At 38.3% G+C, this 22,645-nt stretch overlaps 1 protein-coding gene and 1 long non-coding RNA gene across 2 annotated transcripts; one reads left to right on the top strand and one right to left on the bottom strand.

Moving 5' to 3' along the window:
* Positions 1-999: 999 nt before the first annotated feature.
* Positions 1,000-2,381, bottom strand: LOC139724706 (uncharacterized). Its single transcript, XR_011710480.1, has 3 exons — positions 2,270-2,381; positions 1,558-1,664; positions 1,000-1,142 (listed from the first exon to the last, which is right to left on the bottom strand). It is a non-coding gene; the product is annotated as an uncharacterized lncRNA (long non-coding RNA).
* Positions 2,382-7,284: 4,903 nt separating this feature from the next.
* Positions 7,285-21,859, top strand: LOC139724677 (alpha-N-acetylgalactosaminide alpha-2,6-sialyltransferase 5-like). Its single transcript, XM_071635804.1, has 5 exons — positions 7,285-7,447; positions 17,039-17,277; positions 17,872-18,299; positions 19,657-19,764; positions 21,355-21,859. Exons 1-5 carry the CDS (start codon positions 7,285-7,287, stop codon positions 21,857-21,859), a joined length of 1,443 nt encoding a protein of 480 aa, XP_071491905.1.
* Positions 21,860-22,645: the final 786 nt, after the last annotated feature.

Below are 22,645 nucleotides of genomic sequence, written 5' to 3'. Positions count from 1 at the left end.
ATGTGAGTTCAGGTTCTGATGACATCCTTCATACGGAATCTGGATGCGGACCGGATAGCCTGGCAGGGTTGTTTCTGGAGAGAGACACAGAGAGAGAGAGAGAGAGAGAGAGAGAGAGAGAGAAAGAATGGTGTATCTGTCTTTACTTGATGAGGAAAGTGACATGGGCATTTTAATCTTTGGTGAAGACACAGTGACATATACGCTAATAAAGACATACGGTTACTTGATTTCCTCTATATTTTGTGTTTCCTTGAAACTGTAAAGAATATTATTTTATACAGTAGATCCTAATTGTAGCAATTTAACCGTGAGTACACGATGAAATATAAAATGTAGGAAACTTTCATGATCCAAATATCCAATTCTTTCCATTAAGCTTTTTATTCCATTCAGAAGAATTTTCACTTTCGTGCATATAATGTCCCCGTGACCTTTCACATCAATACCCTCATAACTAATCAAAGTCAAATTGCTTAGAGGTTATGGTAACTTTGCCATCCGAAGGTAGATATAATGTCATGGTAGCAATGCTCTACAGTCAATAAAAATCAGGGTTTCCCTGTAATTTACAATCAGCAGCAAAATCACAACAATAACTAAAATGCTACTTGTACAAGGCTCAGCAGGTAATCATCTCTTCTGTATAAAACCAAAGTTGAAGATGATCTGCTGAGTAAATGTTAAGTTATTGCAAGATGAGAATAGAACAGATGTACGTGTGAATGAATGACTGCAACAACATAAAAACTCCTGCAACCATCTTTGACAGAGGCTAAAAAAAAAATAATCAGCGTTAATTCATGTAAATCTTCGTTGTTGGAGTGATTGACTACATGCATATGCAGTACTGCATTCGTTTAGAAAAACATGCTTTAATTTTCTGCCCAATGAACGATCGACAGTCAAAAATTTGGTCAAGATGTCAAAGGCTTGACAAAATATTCCAACATATTTGGGGTTTACATTTTACATTATTGTATTATTGCTTACCTCCCATATTTCCTTTCGAAATAGAGTACAGGATGCACAGATTAGAAGTTGGTAGTCAGGACATCTGTCTCTTTCTTTTTTTTCTCTCTCTCTCTTGTCCGTAGTTGGCTGTGGTTTGCAGGGTCCATTTTGTCCACTTTGTGCTAATTCTGGTCGAAAATACAATTAACAAAAACTTGAATAAGTTATCATTTTTATGAGTGAATCAGGATAATCATACTGCAACAAAAAACAAAACACATTCATCATGAATTAGAATTAATCATCACGATCTCATGAATCCCTTAGTATGAGATTTTGGATCTTCAGGTCACTGTCAACATTGATTTGTCTTACATGTAATACATTAATCATGTCATTGTTATTATCATCTTTGATGCTCTAAAGCCATTGCTGAAAATGAATTATGTAGGATGGAAGTCATCTTGACACTTTTAATTCCTGTACACAAATATGTGATTGTATCATGCTCTCATTTGTATGTGGATTAGGATATGATTTCCTTGCATAAATCGGTTTGTATTCATGAGATGATATTCCTAATTTCAAATCGTTGACACTTACTTCTGAGCTGGAAAGGGCATTCACATCGCAGTCAAGACATCTTTCTATCTCCCCCTCACTCTAGTGGATGTGATCCCAAACTCAGCATGTCCATTTGTTGCTGACACCTTGATAAAAATAAAGAACAATACATCACAGCATATCACCCTTACGTCATACTTAACGCAACATAATAACAATGGAAAGTTAATTGGTCTGTGACTACAGACGTATTTTCATCTGTGCACACATTAAACACTTGTGCCAATTGACATGGTTGAGAAATATTTCATTACATATAATATCTTACTTGATTACATTTATGTTTGATTTTTATATGATCTCATCTTCAGTAGATAGAATACCGTTCTTTCATATGATCCTCTACAATAGAAGATGCAATGAATTTACAAGAAAACAAGAATACACATTTGATCATAGATTTGCTCCCCTTCTTATATAAATGGAGATACACGTGTATAAGATTATTCTCCTCTCTTTGTTTGCAAAGTACTTGTACACTGCATTGTAATGCAACTGTCAAAGTGAAAACATGCTTGTTACAATTTATTCAAATGGAATAGGAATATTTGATACTCAATGTATTTAGATTTGGCATTATTTTCAACTGGGCACTGAAGTGATACATTTGATACTCAAACACTTAGTAAGTTAGTATTTAAAAGATATTTCAAATTAGACCGCTATTTAAGATATTTATACCGTTTCTTACCTTCTGGTTGTTCTGCACTTTGTTGCAGGTAGAAAGAGCTCAGTCTTTACAATTAGATTTTGGCAAGTCAGGATAGGCCTATGTCTCTCTCTCTCTCTTTGGTGAAGTTTGAAGACAAGACTCAGTCTGTCCACTTGTTGGTACATCTAGCTGAAAACAGAAATCAACATGACTCAAATAATTTTTTTTTTTAATCTTTAAAGCAGAGCATTATAAGCTAACAGTGAACAAAAAATAAAATCAATTTGAAATTTGATTGTTTTGAAAAGGCATCTTGACATTGACATAATTTTCTTTGTTCCCCATGCAAATCAATTATAACTAAAAATATATCTCTTTTATTAAGATGATTTTTTTTTTTTTAGCTTTTTAAAAAGTTAAAAAAGAAGAAGATATTTAGGTTTCAGTGAGTCGGTATAAATGATCCATTAAAAATGTAATATTTACATTTTTTTCAAATGAACCTTTATTCTTTGAGACATTAACATAAGAACTTGGTACTTATGAGTAAAGACATTTCTAAATAGTTCCTCTTTGACTAGATCTATTTGTAAACTAGAAGAGTACATGTACAAAGTAAATGATTCACAGATTAGGAGAGGTTGGCAGTCAGGACTGAACACTTTCTCTCTCTCTCTCTCTTCCGGGCATATTCGAATGGCAAGATCACTTGGTTGTAGACTCGCTTTTATATAAAACACCTAGGCCTAAATCCTAGACTCTTTTTCTGAACCCACAGGTCTACAAATACCAGAAAGAGTGGAATCAACCTTAGACCTCTGCTCTAGAGACTGATATTAGTCTAGCTAATTCACGTTAGAGCTAATGTTAGGATCTTCTAATGTTAGATCTAACATAAACTTTTTGATCAAAGTTAGCCTACATATATAGTATAATTATTATGCATAGATTTTAGAACCTCTAGATGCCTAAACTTAGGTCTAGCTAGGCCTAGTAAGCTGGGTCTTTACAACAAAACTGCCTAGATATGAGTAGTAGGTTACTAGAAACCTCTATAACGTTAGGTAGAATCAGTGGCCCAGATCTTGACTAAGGTTAGACCTAGATCCTAATTCCAGACGCCAGCTATTTATGCTTCAGACCCCGACCCTAGATTTTATATTGTAGGTCTAGTATATTAGACTCTAAACGTTGGTAGATCTATATCTACATCTTCTGTATAGACTACAGCCCCTTGCCCTGGACCTGGCTCTAGCCCTACAAATACATCTAACCAGCGCAGTAACGTTAGTAGTAGTGGGCCTGTACTGTCCACGCTCAATATACAACTGCTAATGTGCTAACGTTAGGTGTTAAGTTCATTGTGATTATACTATCGTAGGGCCTAGCCCGATTGAATTGTTTTGGCATAATAACAGGCGCGCGTAGCCGTACATTCTAACACTATTACACTAACGTTCGTCGTTAGAGTAACACTACCCCTACTAGCTAGAATGTCTAACACTAACGTTAGTATTAACAGTTAGAGAGAGTGTAACCGTTAGATAGATTAGACCTAACAGTAGACGAGGATTCAGTCCAACTGCATGTGATGAGGCCACAGATTACAAACCTAGATCAAACGAACAAGACACCTAAATCTAGACGTAGACCTAATGTTTGTGAGGCCTCTTTTCGCACCGTTTCAAGACGTGCGTTCCGGAATAATCGGTTTTCCACTAACAAGCACCGCCGGCACGGTCGGGTGGCGGCCCGGGGGTTGGTAGGCATGCCCGCGCCCACGGGATCGGTGCGAAATACAGTACCGGTAATTAAAGACATCGGCCTAACGTAGTATACTAGCGCTTGAACCTTGATATTAACCAAGTCTCAGATCAAAGTTGTATATCTTACTGTTAGATCAAAACAGATTTTTAAGTTCCGTTATGCAGTGCAATAAAGAACTATGTATTTATTTACTAAGTTACTTACATTCGAAGGAAATAGTCCCTTTTCCAGTACCCGGTACGCAGTCACCACGTTTCCAACTCAACGACCGAAACATGCAGCACGCTCTCGCGCGAGAGATTTTACCACCTGTAGCGAGCTCGTAGGGGTAGACGTACGCACACGTATTAAGTATTCGCGCGCACACAAGCTGCGCGGGGCTACTGGAAAATGCTCGAAAATGCATTTTCTGAGTTCCTGCAAGTTCAGAGTTTTGGTTAAAAGTAAAGATTTCTTCAAGAAAACTAGAAATAATATTGACACATTCAATTAAAGAAGCACTTGTAGTTTTATAAAACATTAAATTACTTTTGGAAGATCATCTAATTAGCTTGGAAAAGCAAACTTTGCAGAACGTTAATTAATCTGTGAATATTATTTCGAGAAAACAACACCCAAACATTTGAGAGCCCCATATATGGCTGTACAAAATGACTTTTTGAATTGCTAAGGAAACACATTTAAATTGCAATTTCACTAAAAGGGACAATTGAAACTCATGATCTTTCAAATATGAATTGAATGGAAGCAAAAAATAAAAATCGTGATTTTTGACATGCTTCTGAATTTTGTGCTAAAAATGACATTTTTCGGCAAAAACGCGCGTGACATCCGGCCGTACGCTATTCCTTAGTATTTTTGCAAGACTTTCAGTATGAGAACGGAGCATTAACAAAAAATGCCGTCGAATCCTTATCTAGAGCCTTTTTTGAGGTTTGGCTGGTCTACTATTATATACATATGGCCTACACAATGGCTCGGACAATTATCATTGTCATATTGACTGGTGGTGTCTATAGTAATGATAATGATGACAATAAGTCGTGGCAAATTTGTATAGCACTTATGACCAAAATGTTTCTTAACGCTTTAGAGTTAACAAATAAGAGAAACAAACACATAAATCGACCACGAGTACAAGTAAATCATAATTACACAATCAGCGGTATCTGTTCTTGAAACAAATGAGTTTTGAGTTTCTCTTTGAAAATACAGGTAGAGGGCTGGGTATGAGTATCATAAGGAGGTTGTTCCAGAGAAGGGGGCACAAATGGAGAAAACACGATAACCTGTGCGAGGGCCAAGCTGAGATCCATGAGTGTATCCTTTTTTCCTCTGTGTTTGTATTATCTGGTCTCTTCATGGCTGGTATAGTAATACTAAGACAGTGGACGTGTACAACATACACGTGTGTCACATGTATGCATACAGCTGCAGTACTCACTTGACTGTTAGCCTGCAAATATTCAAGATTCAATATTCAAACTTATTTTCATTTCCATCAAACAAGCAGCGAGAAATTACAATGTATAAGCAAAACATATTTGTGATATTTGCCTGCAAATACATCCAAGATTATTGGCAAATTTTACAGATAGACACGTCTGTGCTTTATTGCTATTTTTTTTTTTTTTTTTGGGGGGAGGGGTATTTGCAGGCCATCAACCTAGATACGTCCCTTACAGTTTACTGATGACGTCAGGGTTAGCCGTGAAATTAATGATCATGCAATTTCTAATCTTAGATTCACTCCAATAGGCATTAGCCCAGCTCAAAGGCGCGCATGCATATAATTATGATAGTATACGCTGTTATGAGATATTTGTGTGTGTGTTTGCATGTATGTATGTGTGTGTGTGTATGTGTGTAATATATCTGAGACATACACACATACGTATAATTATGTAAGAGTATAACACACTATGCGTATAATAAGTGAAGAGGTGTTCCGTGTCGATTTGATAGATTTAACTTGAAATTACATCTACATTATAATTATGTATATCATCGATGGAATAAAAACCGCCAATGTTACTTTCTAAAGTTTTCAGCCATAGGCCTTTGGAATATCATACATAAGCTTGTATAAAGAGTATAATTATTTGTGCATATATGCATGTACTAATTGAAGAGGTGTATGATTTTAATGCATATCAGATAAAAAAGGGATGAAATGGAAAAAAAATGATAAGTTGTTTTATTGCTTGTTTGTCTATTCTCGATTTCACATTGAAAATACATAGAGCAATACAAAGATCATGTATGAATCAAAGGAAGGTTACAAGATGGATGGATTGCCCATTTCAGATTCATTATTATAATGCTTCTGTTCTTCCATAATGGGGTCCAATACACATACATATAAAATGGTGAAAATTATATAAATAGTAAATCTATATCTTCAAACATACACACTAATGCGACATACCTCACCCCCTCATAACTAAAAGGTGAAAGCACACACACACACACACACACACACACACACACACACACATGAATACACTATGAATAGATTCAATATTATATATATTCATATATTGAATATTACCCACACCCAAACACCCCAGCCCCGTATTATTTACCTTCACATTGTTACCTGTAACAATACATATCCATACCAATCTGTGAAACTAAACATATAACTTTATATGATTTGTTGTTGTTGTTGTTGCTGTTGTTGTTGTTGTTGCTGTTGTTGTTGTTGTTGCTGTTGTTGTTGTTGCTGTTGTTTTAGCGTTGTTTTGTTCTACATCATTGAGTAGTGACCGACATTCCGGTATTAAAGAAAGGTGCACATCGTTCACTTTCTCATTCAAGTCTACTGAGTCCATCATCTATACACACCATTCAAGCATGGTTGATTATCTAACGAGGGTCGCAACTCGTCACCCTGCACGACATTTGAAGGGAGAAGGAGGTTCCGGTAGAAGTGAATGAGAGTCCTGAGCGCTTTAGGGTTTGGCGTTAAACAATGTATAAAGTGTGTGAACATCACTGGGAAACAGGCAAGAGTGACAAGCGACCAAGACGGTTACTGACAGAGGTAGAGAGACCACACTTTGGAAAATAGGTGCCTCATGCGTCAAGTTCATATGACCCGATGCGAATCCGCTCATGATCTGGGGTGGGTCGGCAGCAGTCCGTAGTCAATAGTCGGTGATCTTGTTCTCATGGACGGTAACATGGATAACGCCAAATATCGGGAGATTTTTGGATTCTCACCTGCTTCCATCCATTGGTAACATCTTTGCGACACGCAGCACCATTTCATTTCCCAGATGACAATGCAACGGCACACAGGGGCTGCCCAGATGGACGAGTGGTATGACGAAAATATCATCCACAAAGTGCAGTATCCTGCGAAATCACCAGAGGCCAAGACGGAAGAGAAATTTTGGTATGACATCAAGAGAGCCCTCACCGAGGACCGATCAACCACCAAGAAGGGTTTGATCGTCAGAGTCTGGGGGTAGCATCAACCAAGAAAGACTGCACGGCGGTCTCTAGGGTTTGGGCGGTGAGTTGGCTCAGTCGGTAGCGCGTCTGCCTCACGATCACGCGGCCCGGGTTCGAACCCGAGTCTGGACTGAGGTGTGTAAACGTACCGTCCCCTCTAGCAAGAGGCAAAACACTCTGTCCCTCGGATAGGACATAAAATGGAGGTCCCGTGTATGAGAGAGTCACAGCTCATGCACGCAAAAGATCCCGCTTCATTCATTCATCGCAAAGAGCAGGGTGTCTAACCCGGTGAAGTGGTCCCACCTCACATCCAACTGGACCCCATGGAAGACCAGCTTAGTGTAGCTGAATATGGACTATCCAGCTATCTTCTCAGATGGAAAAAATGAACAACAACAAGGCGACTCTGCCCAGGAGGATGTGCACCATCATCATAAGAAATCATTTTAAATGTTGAATTACTTTTGACATGTGCCTGAAAATGATGTCGGAAATCTTGGCTTATATTTACTGGCCTCATGTTACGTGATATTTAGTGGGAGAATGATTAGTGCGCATAGATGTGATAGAGGACGAAGAGGCTACTGACAGGAGAGACTATAGACGAGTCTAAGTATGAGAAACGATAACATAAAAAGTGTGCTCTTGATAAATGATCTCCAGTCTGTATGAAATAATAAACCACATTGATTATTGCACAATGGAAACTACGCTGGTGTAAATGGCTCTGAATATAAACAGACACCTTACACTTTGGTGTGCTTTACAAAAGTGTCTCCTCCGCCAGAAAGGACTAGTGGAACATAGTTTGTAGTGGGATAATGTACAACGAAGAAACATTTTTCAGGGAACAGAATGATTAAGATGAGGTCATCTGAGGAATGTTGGTTTGGGAGGATTTTTTGTGGGCGTTCCCAACTAATCTGAAGAAAAATAGAAGAAAAGAAATCGTTAAAAATATATGCATGGAATGTTTCTAGATATTCGTTTCACCGCAAAAGTGATGTTGAGCGTATCATACATCAACATAAATCGACATGCATTTGGATTTCAATGGCCCTGTAAGGCTTTCTATAAGCTATAGAATGTGTCAAAATCCTCCTTACATCAGAGCACATGACATGCATCGTTGTATACTTCCTCGTCACTGGATTGTACAAGCTAATAGTCCTTGCGCCTAATTTTGTGTGTCGAAACAATAGGATATCCACTTTAAGGTTGACTGTCCCGTCTGGTTCTGCATGCCTTACTGTACAGTATGTCCCCCCCCAAAAAAATTACAACGGGGCCCTATGTAATGATATCTTTAAAAATATTGCATCAATCTAAATACAAATTCAGGGTATGAAGCTATAACTCATTGCCCACATCTTACAGAAAACCCCATTCGATTTGCTTCAGTGGTAAAAGAGAAATGAGGAATTTTGTAGAGGATGTCGGGAATCTCTTTTGTCCAAGTTCTGTCTATTGTTCACCCGCAAAATCATCGAAGTGCTAAACTTGGAAAAATCAGACTCATGACACGCTTTACAACAGTCTACATTTCTCTGTGACCGCTTAACCAAATTGAATGGGGTTTTCTGCAAAATAGAGCTAAGATGTTATATTTTAAGACCCTGAAATAGCACTGAGACAGGTGGATTATTTTGGATGTTATCAATTTGAAAAATTGATTGTAATTTTTTGGGGACATACTGCAGTATATCACACAAAAATTACAATCAGATTTTCGCATTGATAACATCCAATATGATTATTTTTTTTCAATGCTACTTCAGTTTCTTGTTTAAATTTAGCAATTGACACATCCCACATCCTTTTCATAATACATCTCAGGTAAAACAAACAATCCTAACACAAAAAACCGAATTTTTAGACTTTGTTATACTTATCATGGATTGGTGCGTATCAGTACACACCGATGAAAAGGAAATGCGGGGTAGAAAACAAACAGCTACAGTTTTAGAAATATTTACAGCGTTCCAATGTTTCAACAGCGAAGTATATAAACATGAAACGTTATAAAAGCTTGTAGCACACACCGTGTGCCATAATCGTGAAGCATGATGGGTGAAATAACAAGTTTGATAACCTGACATGACGTCACTTCATTTCAATCCTTGATGCATTAGTCCCGAGGATGCATTATGATCAATTACTGACCAGTATTTATGTTGACCATTTGATATTTGAAGTGTCTGTCAGGCCCATGTCGGCCGGAATTCATGTAGGTAACCAGTTTAAAGGCATTAATTGTCATTTGCAGATGAAGCAAAACCCCAGCTTTAGTGCTGCAAAATAGTTCTAAAATGTGAGTTAGGGATAGAAACATCCAATGTGAAAATGTTTCTCAGTGTAATCAATATTAGGTATTGTTAAATACAAAGAGTAATCAATAGTTATTATAAAATTGTTTCTAAACCGTCTACAGTTATGGTTTATTGAGAAAAAATATTGATATCTCCTTATACTTTAGGATTTACTGCGAAATTTTTATATGGCAGGATGTTTTGTGATGCATCAAATGTGATAACTCGAACATTTTTAAATCACTGCAACCAGCGGTAAACAGTACCTTTAAATCTTGTCCGGGATCAACGGTCAGTATTCCGTTTTCGTTGGGTAATAATGCGCGCGACACATAGCGTATATGGCAACAGACATCCCCAAATAACAACGTGCATGAAGAGAAAAGGACGTCTGTTTAGCATTTTCTTTCGTCTATGGACTAGACCTTTATTCTAAGCACAGTGGATTCGAGCTAAACTACATAATATGTGAATACATCTTGTTTACTTCAGAATGTTTATCTTGTAGAGGGAAAATACCAGTACATGATTGTAATGGTACTGCATCTACAAACACGAACACATTGTTCACGCATAATGTATACACATAATGTATTTCAAATATTGATTACTGAGTATTGGATTGTACATCTTCTTCTGTCTCATTCCATAACTATGAGTGTTGTTTGGCAGATAGACTCCGCTGTTGATGATTGTGGGATTGGTCTAAACAAAATGGTACGACTTTAAAACATCAACTCTAAAGTCATAAAAATGACAAGGAAGCACGGGGTTCACATCCCAGTACATGTATATCGGCATGGAGGTGAACCACGCTACAAAGTGTACCCTCTTGAAGATATCTTGGTTTCATTTGAAAACTCTTGACCTGGGTCTCCTTTGCCTTGTTAATCAGATGCTTGGGTTTATCATGTTTGCAGCTCAAAGAGCCAGCTTTGGCTTGAACGGTCTCCCCGCGTGAAGCTCCTTGGTGGTATCCGTCTGTTTATAGTCCTACCAAGGAAATTCAAAGCTCCTTAGTCCTACCAAGGAGTTACAGTATGACTATACCTCCTTGGTCAGACTGCATGAAGGTGTGCTACGGACAGCTACCCGCAGAGCGAGCAGACAATCGCTGGGTCGTCGTCCTGTCCTGAGCGATATGAAGTCATCCAAAGGAGAGAATCTGTTGTCATTATTTTCTGTTAAGTGTCTCTCCGATGTTTGTGATGACATTAAACTAACGGAATTAATCACATTCATAAGCCCACAACGGCTGTAATGAGTTACGGAAGTCAAGATCTTTCCTATACCCCTTCGTATCTTTTTCCAATTAATTCTCGGGGACAGATTTTAGAGAAATTGGATTGCGTGAATTAGATATTTATCATTGTTTAAGTTGCATGCGCGAGGAAATAGATCAGGATCATGCCTGTATCTACGTTCCGTCAATCATAGCGTTTTAGTGGCAAAGGAGAATCTTGAATTATTATCGCATTCAGAGTAATGCTTAGGTATAAGTTAATGACCGTTACCCCTCATGATGATATATGTCTACAGTTAACATCCGAGACAAAGGGGAATTTTAATATTTAGCTTTAACAATTCACCACCATTAATATAACCGCATAAGGTGTACCATCCGGCTGAGGAAAACTCGAGTTTGTATTAAGTCCAGTAAATTCAGCAAAAGGTCAGGATTGAATGGAGTGCATCGATTCGCGAGGACGACGTCGGCGAAGAAACCTGACCACGCGAGTGCCAAGGACGCGAGCGCGGGTAACCGTAATACAGCCTAAAGTGCTTACTTACACTGATATGAAAATCTTTAATATTCAAAGGTATTTACTCACTATTCATTATACTTTACTATTAAATATGAGAGGGGGATCACTACAATAATATATTAGTTTAATGCAGTGTCATTTGTAAATCAAGGTGAGTGTAGTCATATCTTTTCTGTACATTATTATTTGTATATTATTCTTCTCCATAATTTAACTGATCTCAAAATGGTAACCTCGGGGTACCTTGGATAGTCTCTGCAGTAATTGGGATTGAAATCAGCTGGATGATATGGAGTCTCCATTTGATCATTAACTGACAATTACATGTTTTTTTCAAGTTCTTCGTTCCTCTTGACCAATATATATACGTCAACACGTATGTAGATATGTAAATGAGTTTGTGGGACAACAGACACTTCCTGTTAATCATGTTGCCCCATCCACTCAATCTGCATAATATGTGTCATTGTTCCACATACATACAGCGTATACTCTGTAATAGTACTGCAGTTTATCTGCTGCGTTTTTATGTTCTTTGGCCAAATGAATAATATAATGTTAAGAAACACTAATAAATACAGTGAGAACGATAATAATGTATGCATGTATGTGGGCCCTATCAGGTATGTATGAACAATTTGTGATCCTGGATCACAAAACCAACAAAAAGTCGCCAGACGTTTTTAGTTGAGGGCAGATTTTGAAAGAACAGACTCCAAGCTTTGAAATGAAGTATAACTCAACTCAAATGAACTCCCTTAGCCTATTTCAATACTGCAAAGAAAGCACACATTATGGAAAAGGAGTGTGAACTGAGAAAAGAGGCTGTGAAGTACAGGGTCTATTCAAATGCTTAATCTTTACCAAGCAGTGCTAGTTGTATGATGGAAGGGACAAATGCACAGGATGTAAACCACCGGAGCAACAGCAATGAAGGGATTATCATATTAAAGCTGAAATGGCGTGCTCTATTAACATATTCTGTCCAACTTTCAAAGCCAACTTTCAAAGCCGTAGCATTATCCATTCAAAAGTTATTAGACTTGAAAATGAAGAGTGTGCGAGGGATTTTAAGAAGTGAAAAGGGGCCTCTGAGACATAATACATGATCATTCTACTCTCCATCGGCATCGAGAGACTATGGATACATAAATAGTGAGAATGGCAGAGACGCAGAGAAAAAGAGTAAAATATACCATCGTGCAGTTATATGGCTCTGCTTCATCGCGAAAACACGAAAGGTGAGAACAATATTTTTTCTTTTGTAGTCTGGCTTCCAATCTTTTGTTAGCTATATGGTTGATTTGTCAGGGTGGAGTCGTGCTATTATATTCAGGGTTTTTTCCCCATGTCAATGTCAGCCGGAGTGAGTGTGCATTCGCGATAGGGTGTTGGATCTCTATGCCTTGCAGTATAATACTTTATAGTGATCACTACAACTAAGAAATGACATGGCTGTGCACTTCCCTCGATGCTGTAGTCTTATATTCCATCTATTCCCGGCAGAATACGAATAACTTATGATGACAGCTTTGCGTTACGAAATAAAGACGGAAATAACCATGGCGACACCGCTGCAGAGAGGGCTTTGGCAGATGATCAAAGTAAGTACGAACCCCTGAAAACCCCCTTTTCTCTTGAAAGAAACCATGTTCCACATAGCTTTGAAAAGGATTAAAGACTTTATTGGTCCTATCGTTCAACTTGAATAACTCTTATAAATCCTGGCTTGCGTGGATTGCAGGATACTGTCAATGTTTAGTTACTATTCCGAAGTAGTATCTTAAACAAAGTCATACTATTTTCGTAGGAAGCCTTCGAACGCTAGTATTGCATTTCGTTTTTATTCATAATCTTGGGGAACTTAAAACCGGTAAATTTCACTGTAACTGTCTGGTCACTTTCAGTATACGCGATTAGAACTCTAACTGCTAAAACAGTTCCATTATGTTGCCTATATACAGCGCAACCTATGCAGGACTTCACAGCAGGAAATGATCTTTTTGTGAGATGTACTACATTGTATATTCATGAAAGTTAACTTTGATATAACAGGTAACGTAAGGCTCGCAGTGACAGAAGCTAGGAGGAGTGGGTGCCACCTGTTACCAAAGACTTCAATAGGCAAAAAGGTCCTCATTTCTGAATTAAGAGTAAATTGATTTAGTCTCTTTTGTTCCTGGCATTAATTTTCTTTACTTATAACATTCACACACTCGAACACACACACACACACACACACAATTTATCATATTATATGCACACACACACACACTGACACACACACACACACACACGCGCGCACACACACACTGACGCAGAGACACACCGACAAAGTCACGTACAGCACACTGCATCAAGGCCAAGAAAGTTGAAAGTTTGGCGAATAATGGTGGTGCATATAAAGCAGCATTACTGCATGTACCGGCCTTTTCCATTCGTTAGCTCTTACTATGCACATAATTATATGTAATTATAATAATTTTAAGTTATATGTATCGCCCGTAAAACCCACAGCGCTTTAAGGCTTAATTACGGCCAAAACACGTCAAAAAGTGGTCTCCCGTGAAGCAGACGATGTTGTTCGCGTTGATGTCGAGTTTAAGACGAGCTACGGTCGATTTATAGACGTGGCAGGACGCGCGGGGAAAAATCTGAACGGCGTCGGACGCGGTAAAAAGTTTTGAATTGCTCAAAATTTTATTCCGCGGACAACCACGGGCGGCACACGTGGTAAAGACGTGCAACACACGTGAAACACACGTGATATTCCGTGTTCCGGCAGTGATTAAAACTTGGGGAGACGCGGCAAAGACGCGAAAGTTTAGCGATCTGTCACGGGCAGAGCACGGTCATCTGACGCGTGTTACAAGTTGGTATCACTGGAAATACGTAGTGTGTGTTTAGCGGCTTATCACTGACAAATGGATTTTTCTGCGTACACACACGTGGCTGGACGTGGTTAGCCGTGCTTAGGCAGTGCTTCAGCAGTGGAACAGCCGCCAACGGCCATACCCCGTACAAAGCATGGCCAAACCAAAATTGACCAAAAAATTACCACTTCCGACCACGTCCACCAGATTTTCATAACTTTTTGTACGTGATTTGGACTGGAGTGTTGTGTGATCGGGGCTTGATGGGACACGTAAGCCATGTTGAGACAACACAAATTGTCCCATATCTTTCCACGAAGATTTAAAATCAGTGCACAAACAGTTCATTTTGACTCACAGCTTATGCCTGCCCAAAATAATCCACATGTAAAACATGCCCCTTTTCATGGCGTATTATGTATAAATGATGATATAACAGTTGCTTCCTTATGCCTCTTCCTGAATTCAATTAAGAATCTGTTTCTTCCTCTCTCTCTCCCTCTCTCTCTCCCTCTCTCCCTTTCTGAATATCTTGTCAATGGGAGGATTTTGAATGTTGATATCAAACATTCATGTATTTCACGCAAGGTAAACGAGGAACTGAAATGGTCACAGTCGGCCTTGTGGGGAAAAAGAAATACAATTTTTAGAGCTCGCTATATAGCTCCGTTCGCTGTCTCAACACACTAGACTTGGGAAATACGATATCAAATGAGGCCTAAAAAGACTTGTTAAAATCAAAATCATGAAAAAGTTCGAAGAACTTCGTAGCTGCTCAGTAGGTCAACGTTTCGGAGCAGATCGAAAACTTTGAAAGAATTCAAACCGTCCCTCTCACATGTCTCAGGACGATCACATAGTGACGTCACAAACCCTTCACACATTTCACACATCACGATGCGCGCCCACTCTTTCAAACAACACAAATACAAGGTTTATGTTCCGTCAGCGATGGCCTTTATGCCGAGTTCTAGTTTCTTTGCTCTTTGCTTCTGAATTTAGTTCTTTTCATGCAAGCAGGGACTGCAGGCGATGCAAAAAGCGACGATACTCCACAGTGAAAAATGGTTGTCAAAAATGCGTCAATTCTTGAGAGAATATCGAAAGATAATTGAAAGAGTAGTTAAACCATTGAGCACTTGTCGAGAGATTGCTGAAGCCTGGTGGAAGACCACTGAAAGACCATTTTCTTGAAAGACTGCCCAAAAACTATTTCAAACTATTTAAAAAATGGAGACCATGGAGACCACAAAATTCACTGAAAGAAAGTTGGTACTCGAAATAACGGAGACGCCATAGAGACCAATTATTGGCAAAATCCTTAAACAGTCTTTAAGATCAGATATAGATACTCTTGATGTGGAATGACTTTGAAAAAAAAAAAACCCTAGAAAGACCACTGAAAGGCCAAAAAACAAATAGTTTTCCAGCTAATTTCTCAGAAATCTCTGTGGGATTTTGAACATTGCCGAACTTTAACGGAGAGCCCGATAAGACAATTGACAGATCACTTAAAGACCATCTGCCATACTCCTTGAGACATTTCAGAGATCAATCAAGATCTCTAAGAGACTAGTTGTCCTATGATCTCTTAGCACTTGTCAGTGATATCTTCTCCGAAAAAAAAAAATGTGGCACATCTTGAGAAAGATACTGGTAATTTAAAGACTCGCAAAATAATTGAACACTCGTTGAGAGATCGTGGAAAGAAAATGTTAATGAAACACTGCCGAATGGAGATCATGACGTTCACTGAAAGATTGCTTAGGATTCATGAAGGACCTCGGAGAACATTGAATGTTCACTAAAATATCATCAAGAAATCTTCTAATTTGTACGATCTTTCTCTGGTCTTTCAGAGGTCTTGCCATATTTGGAATGGGAATGTAAAAATTGCAGGCTACACACTCAGTAACGATAATCCACAGTGCTGAACTGATACCACGAAGGGACGAAAGCATGAGTAACACAATTCTTCAGGGTGAAAAGTAAGAGGCAATCAAGCAGGATGTTGTCCTTCTCATTTCAGGAAAGATTTGGTGATCAACAGCGAATACCAAAGAGTTGGCATTATAAATTCCCCCCTGTCACTACCTTTATTGGGGCTGTATCCATACTTATATAGCTTAAGGCAAACTTCCGAGTATAAGGTTCAATATTTGGATGCTTACTATTGATACCCATTTTACTTTATTGTAAGACATTCTGGGGCTTTACTCTCGTATAGTCGTAATATGCAAAATCTGCTGTGTAATTTTATGTGGAATTCAAACGATTTGCATTTTATTTGTACCTTTGACATGCTTGTTACTCATTTCTCATTTCATTCAGAGAGTATGAACAAAAGTTGAATAAACTCAACTCAATTCTCTGATTCAATTCGCTGCGTCTATATTTTCTAAATCAGCATTATAACTGCATCAGTCTTTTGCCTTCTTTTCATGTTGTGTTATTTTCGAGGAAATCATTCAAAAGAATGTGAAAGGGTCCGTGAGGGAAAGTACTGGATAATGTACAACATTCTTTTGTTTCAATTATTTTCTCAGTTGAAGGAAGTTGCCCTCATCATAACGTGTGTGTATTCCCTGGCGATGTCCATTCTTCTGTGCTACGTGCTCTCTCAACACACAGCAGGCAACCAGACTGGTCTCGATTCTGTTGCTCACAATATTATAGCCAAGCAATTCCTTTCCGATGATTCTGCCCTCAACAACCCTACGTCCGCCTCAGTCAATCGTAATGTCGGCATGTCAAACAGCTCGCTGCTACGTCAAAAGACACCACCACCACCAGCATCAGTTCTCAGGCCCAGTTCACCACCTATAAACGCATCCATAGCACCTGGGTATTTTCTTTTGGATTCGAGTGAGGTGTGTACACGATAAAGGAATATTCGTTTTGTCCAAATAGGTTATCGTCGTAAGCTGGAATGAGGTATTGTACTTATAGAGAGTTTTCGAGCTTTTCAATGTTTGTTTTATTTTAGGAAACATTCATTCCATTTAATTTAAAATGGAGAGCAAAATATCTTGTTAAATTTTTAACTCTAAGACACGCGTAAACGCACCATAAAGTCGCATTAGTTGACCATATATACAGACAGAGCCACATTATTTTCATCATTAAGAAGTCATAAGAATGCATTTCAGTAAATGAAGAAAGCTATTTTCCCAACAGAGTTGATATGAACAGATGTGTTTCTTACCTTCGTCCTTTAACTGAGCTCCTCTAGATCATGTTTGCTATAACTCCTCATTTTCATGTCAGTTCTAGCTCAATGTAATTTTGCTACAATTATATACACAACTCTGAGCATTGTGATGGTGATCATAATGATAATATTGATAATCTTCCTCATTCGTATTGTAAGATGTACGCAGCTGAAGATTACTGTCACGATTCCGCTTCCTATTTGTATATCCCGATAATCTTTCTACTCAATTTGTCCTATGCTTCCCATTTAGCCATTTTTAGGTCGCTGCCACAAATGCGCTTTAGTCTCGAGTTCGGGTCATCTCCGTAACTCCGGAGCCGGAGCCGACATCGAAAGAGCGGACTGCGTCCTCCGGATGAACACGGCCACGGTCAAAGGTTACGCTGAAGACGTCGGGACACGAACCGACATCCGCATCATCGGCCACGTCAACCTACCTCGTGGTCTAGTGAAGAGTGGGAGTCTTAGGGCAGAGATATTGTCACAAGAAAAGACTCGGGCAAAGTACATCGTTGTACCATGGCTGTACGAAGAGAATGTGAATATGAAGACTAACAAAATTGTCCGGCTTGCACGGAGTTTAAAGAGGAGATATCGTCACCCAAAGTTCGTCTTTTTGACTAAGGAGAAGCACAAAGAGTCGGAAAATAGATACCTCATGGAAACCGGATTTAAAAGGTAAAGTAACAACAACAACAACAAAAAAACACAATTTCTTTTTTTCTCTGCTTACTGTTCAGAAATCTTTTAGAGATCAACCAAATGACTGGTTGAAATGAAGCACTCGAACAGACCCTGTACTTCAGAGCCTCTTATCATATTTGGGCAATTCCCCAGAGGGCAATTACCCCCCCCCCCCCCCCCCCTGCTACATACTGGTTAGTGGTACGGTTAGAGGAAAGATTATGGTTAGGCTTAGGGTTAGGAGTTTGGGTTAGGGTTATAGGATTAGGTTCAGAATTAGGATTAGGATTAGGGCCAAGGGAAGGATCCGGGGTAATTGCCGAGGGGGTAATTGCCTTAGACCCCTTTTCTCAGTTCACACTTTTCCAGAGTGTTTGCTTCTTTCCTATATTTAGATAGGTTAGGAGAGTCCATTGAATTGAGTTATACATCATTTTTAAAGCTTAGAGTCTGCTCTTTCAGAATCTACCCTCAAGTAAAAATCCATATCTGGCGACTTTTTGTTCGTTTTGTGATGCAAGGTGTAAGTTCTCTTAAGCCCCATTGAAGTATTGAGCAATTTTGTTGATAACTATTATGCATTCGTGGAAACTCTCAAATAAAATGTGCATCTGCTGTTGCTTAATGGGAAGTGATTAACTGATCTGAGACATTGGTTGTGGTGTTTATTAGTAATAAACCTGGAATATTTGGAAATTGTTCTGTATTGCCGCAATGACGACCTCGATGCAACCATGGTAACAACGTTAGTGATTTCACGTAATAATATGCAATTACACTCAGCAGCAGCAAATTGAAGGGAAAATGACCAGGTGTGTGTGTGTTAGTGTTATCAATGCATATAATATATATATATATATATATATATATATATATATATATGTGTGTGTGTATATATATATATATATATATATATATATATATATGTTCAACATGTATTTCATTCATTTTGATATTTCTCGGTGAAAAAATACATCAAATATAATAAAATGAAGTAATACATGATATCCAGCAAGGAGGCATAACAGAAAATTGCAAATATATAGTGGTAGATTTATGAATATTGGAATCTGAGAACAAATGCTAAAGAAATATAATGGAACCTACTTTAATAGAAGCAAGCTTGTCGAGCGTAGGTCCTAGTATCAAAATCAAGATTAATATATATATATATATATATATATATACATATAATATATATAAAATTTTCACACTGAATGCAAATAATGAAGGCCACACACTGGTACTGTAAATGGTCGATACCCCTTCTCACACTCTATATATATATATATATATATATATATATATATATATATATATAACTTCATTTTTCTGTCGTCAACACTTGCAGGGCCTCTCTGAACACGTGGTTCAGCACAGGATTCGTTTCAATGATGTTCGCACTCGATGTGTGTGACGAAGTTGAAGTCTTTGGATTGTCCAACAGCGACTATTGCAAGTGAGCATCCCAGGCCTATATAATTTTCAGGAACCTTGTCCTGAAAGCAAGAGATCATTAAGCAGAGGGGTGAAGATAAAGTAACAGTTCGTTATTCCGAAGATTTGTTCTTCCGAAGATTCGTTATTCCGAAGGTTCGTTAATCCGAAAATGTAATAAGCTTTGTTATTCCGAAGGTTAATTAATCCGAAAATGAAATAAGGTTCGTTCTTCCGAAAGTTCGTTTATCCGAAAATGAAACAAAGCACGTTATTCCAAAGGTTCATTACGGACCATATTTTATTGTCGGATCAACGAACCTTCGGAATAACGAACCCTATTTCCTTTCCGGATTAACGATCCTTTGAATAATGAACCCTATTTCATTTTCGGATAAACGATCCTTCGGAATAACGAACCTTCGGAATAACGCCACTAATGATCGGATTAACGAACCTTTTTTCATTTTCGTATTAACAAACCTCTAATGTATAGGCATATGAAATTTGTGTGTTTCGCATTAACGAACCTTCGTAATAACGAACTTTCGGAAAAACGAATAACGATAACGAACAGCACCCGAAGATAGAGGTATACATATATATATTTTTTTTTTCAATTTGTCTGCCCTCTTTACAAATGATATTGTAAGATCGCAACTGCTGATCTAAATTCAAATTCTATTTCCAGGTTTCTTCTGCTGACAAGCAGGAAAAAAAAAGTCTTCAGTTTCAGTGGAAAAACAACTACGCTCACACTGCAAAATCTCTTATCTCTTTCTATCATAGTGCCACTTATGTACTTCCGGGTTAAAAAAAGAGCCATGGGGGCCCAAAGTGATGACACCTTATGTATTCCTTTGTATGGTACACAAAAAGTGTGGGGGCCCCGAGTCCCCACGGCCCTCATGGTTCCGTCGGCCATGAAATTGAAGAAGACTTATACATCATATTATCTACACCCCTCTTGCTTTCATTTTTTTTTTGCTTTGTCTGCCTTGGACTACTTAACATAACAATATCGGAATTTTGGAACTTAGGGTATTTGTTCCAAGTCCATCGTGTCACTGTCGGCAACCAGGGATAGCCTGTATGGTGATAGTGTTGAGTCGCTGAAAGCAGAAGATGACCGGTTCGATCGATTCCCGCTGGTTCCTTACAAATTTCATTTGTACGGAGGGCAGGCAGCCAAATTGAAGGAAACACACCTCAAACCTATATCCTTTCAATGAGAGTAGGAAAAGAGGGAATTCCTATTTACCCTTGTTGAGATTTCATCTCTATGTGTCTTTGTACACATTGTCTTTGTCATCGATATGCTATCAAAATGTTCATTTGTATGATATATGAAGATAACCATCGGAATTTAAACGGAAATATGGAAACTGTTCAAATTTATAAATGTTGTGATGCAATGTTTTGTTCCTTATCGTAAGCCGTCTTACCCAAAATCAATTCTGTTAGTTTAATGGTTATGCTAGTACATGTAATGGACTTGAATTGAAAATAATCACGATCATAATAATATCATAATACTGAACAATATTGAAGTTGTTTCTCCTCTTGACGATCCCTTTCTAATCTGTTAAACGTTTTTGTACTTCACATGCAGATTACATCCGAAATCACGTGTACCTTACCACTACTACGGACCGCCCACGCATAGGCAATGTACGATGTACAATCAACACGAGAACCTGAAGAAATCTGGGCATAAATTCATAACAGAGCGCGTCATGTTCGCGCGATGGTCACTAGTGTACAATCTCACCTTCCACTATCCATCTTGGAGAGCCACCATTCAGAACACCACAGCGCTCGTCAACACGGAGTTTTTGAGCAAGTACAAGTCGGCGCTGAAAAACAAAAGCGCGGACCACTCACCGCGAACTGTGATAAAGAACGGACGTAAAGTGTTGATAATGCACAGGCGTATCATAAAGAAGCGAGTCAAGCACGTTGCGCCAAAAAACAAGACAACAAATCTAAAACCAGACGATGGAGCGAAGTCAAATAGAGCTGAGGATAAACAAAGCTCTGGTGGGCGAGAGCAAGTGTTGGAGAACAACGTTAAAAGAATCGAAACTAAAAAGATAGTGAAAAGACGGGTTCAATAGACAGGTCGATTTCAGAAAAAAAAAACATAGAAGGCAGTAATTCATTTGTCTTTAATTTGACAATATTATTATAAGCGTTCCTAAATGTGAAAATGATTTTTTACATAACATGTCCCAATGTCTAGGCAATTGGAATGATTTTATTATTTATTTACAATGTATAATGTAACTGTGGTTGAATAAGGGAAATGTAGCATCTTCCCACTGTACTTCGACATAAAGACACAATTCCTGCACATGTGATGAACATCTTTAATACTAGAGGTACATGAAAATAAGGCAACCAACATAAATATTTTTGCTACTTGTCCTGATCACTCATCGTGTGCCATCTACTCCACGGGCTTGCTTTTGCTGTTCCACGACATTTGCTCCTGCGAATTGTTCCCGTGAAATATCTGCACGCTAAGCCAAGTACATGTATAAATTCTACCCACCAACATAACCCTATCTATCCTAAACTTCACATCAAAATAAAATTAAAACCCTAACACAACCCTTACTCTAACCCTTAGTCCTAAGTACAAAGTTGTTTGTTTTTTACATGCGTTTGAAAAAGGAGAGAAGTAGATACACGTAGTTTGTTTTTTGGACGGCCAAGAATAAATGCTTTCAAATGAAGGGTGAGAATCTCAGAGGAGATTATGAATAATATAGAACAAAACGACTTAATCACTTACTTGGTTTGTAACTACGGGTTTTCTTTGATCAAATCCTTTATACACCTTTATATTCATTGATGGATAGCAATAATCATGATACAATGTATTATGAGTAAAAGTAGTA

Source organism: Diadema antillarum, unplaced genomic scaffold (assembly GCF_040938485.1).
Source record: "Diadema antillarum isolate AM-2024a unplaced genomic scaffold, OU_Dant_1.0 scf00000226, whole genome shotgun sequence".
Taxonomy (NCBI): domain Eukaryota; kingdom Metazoa; phylum Echinodermata; class Echinoidea; order Diadematoida; family Diadematidae; genus Diadema; species Diadema antillarum.
This window is presented reverse-complemented; position numbering and strand designations above follow the sequence as displayed.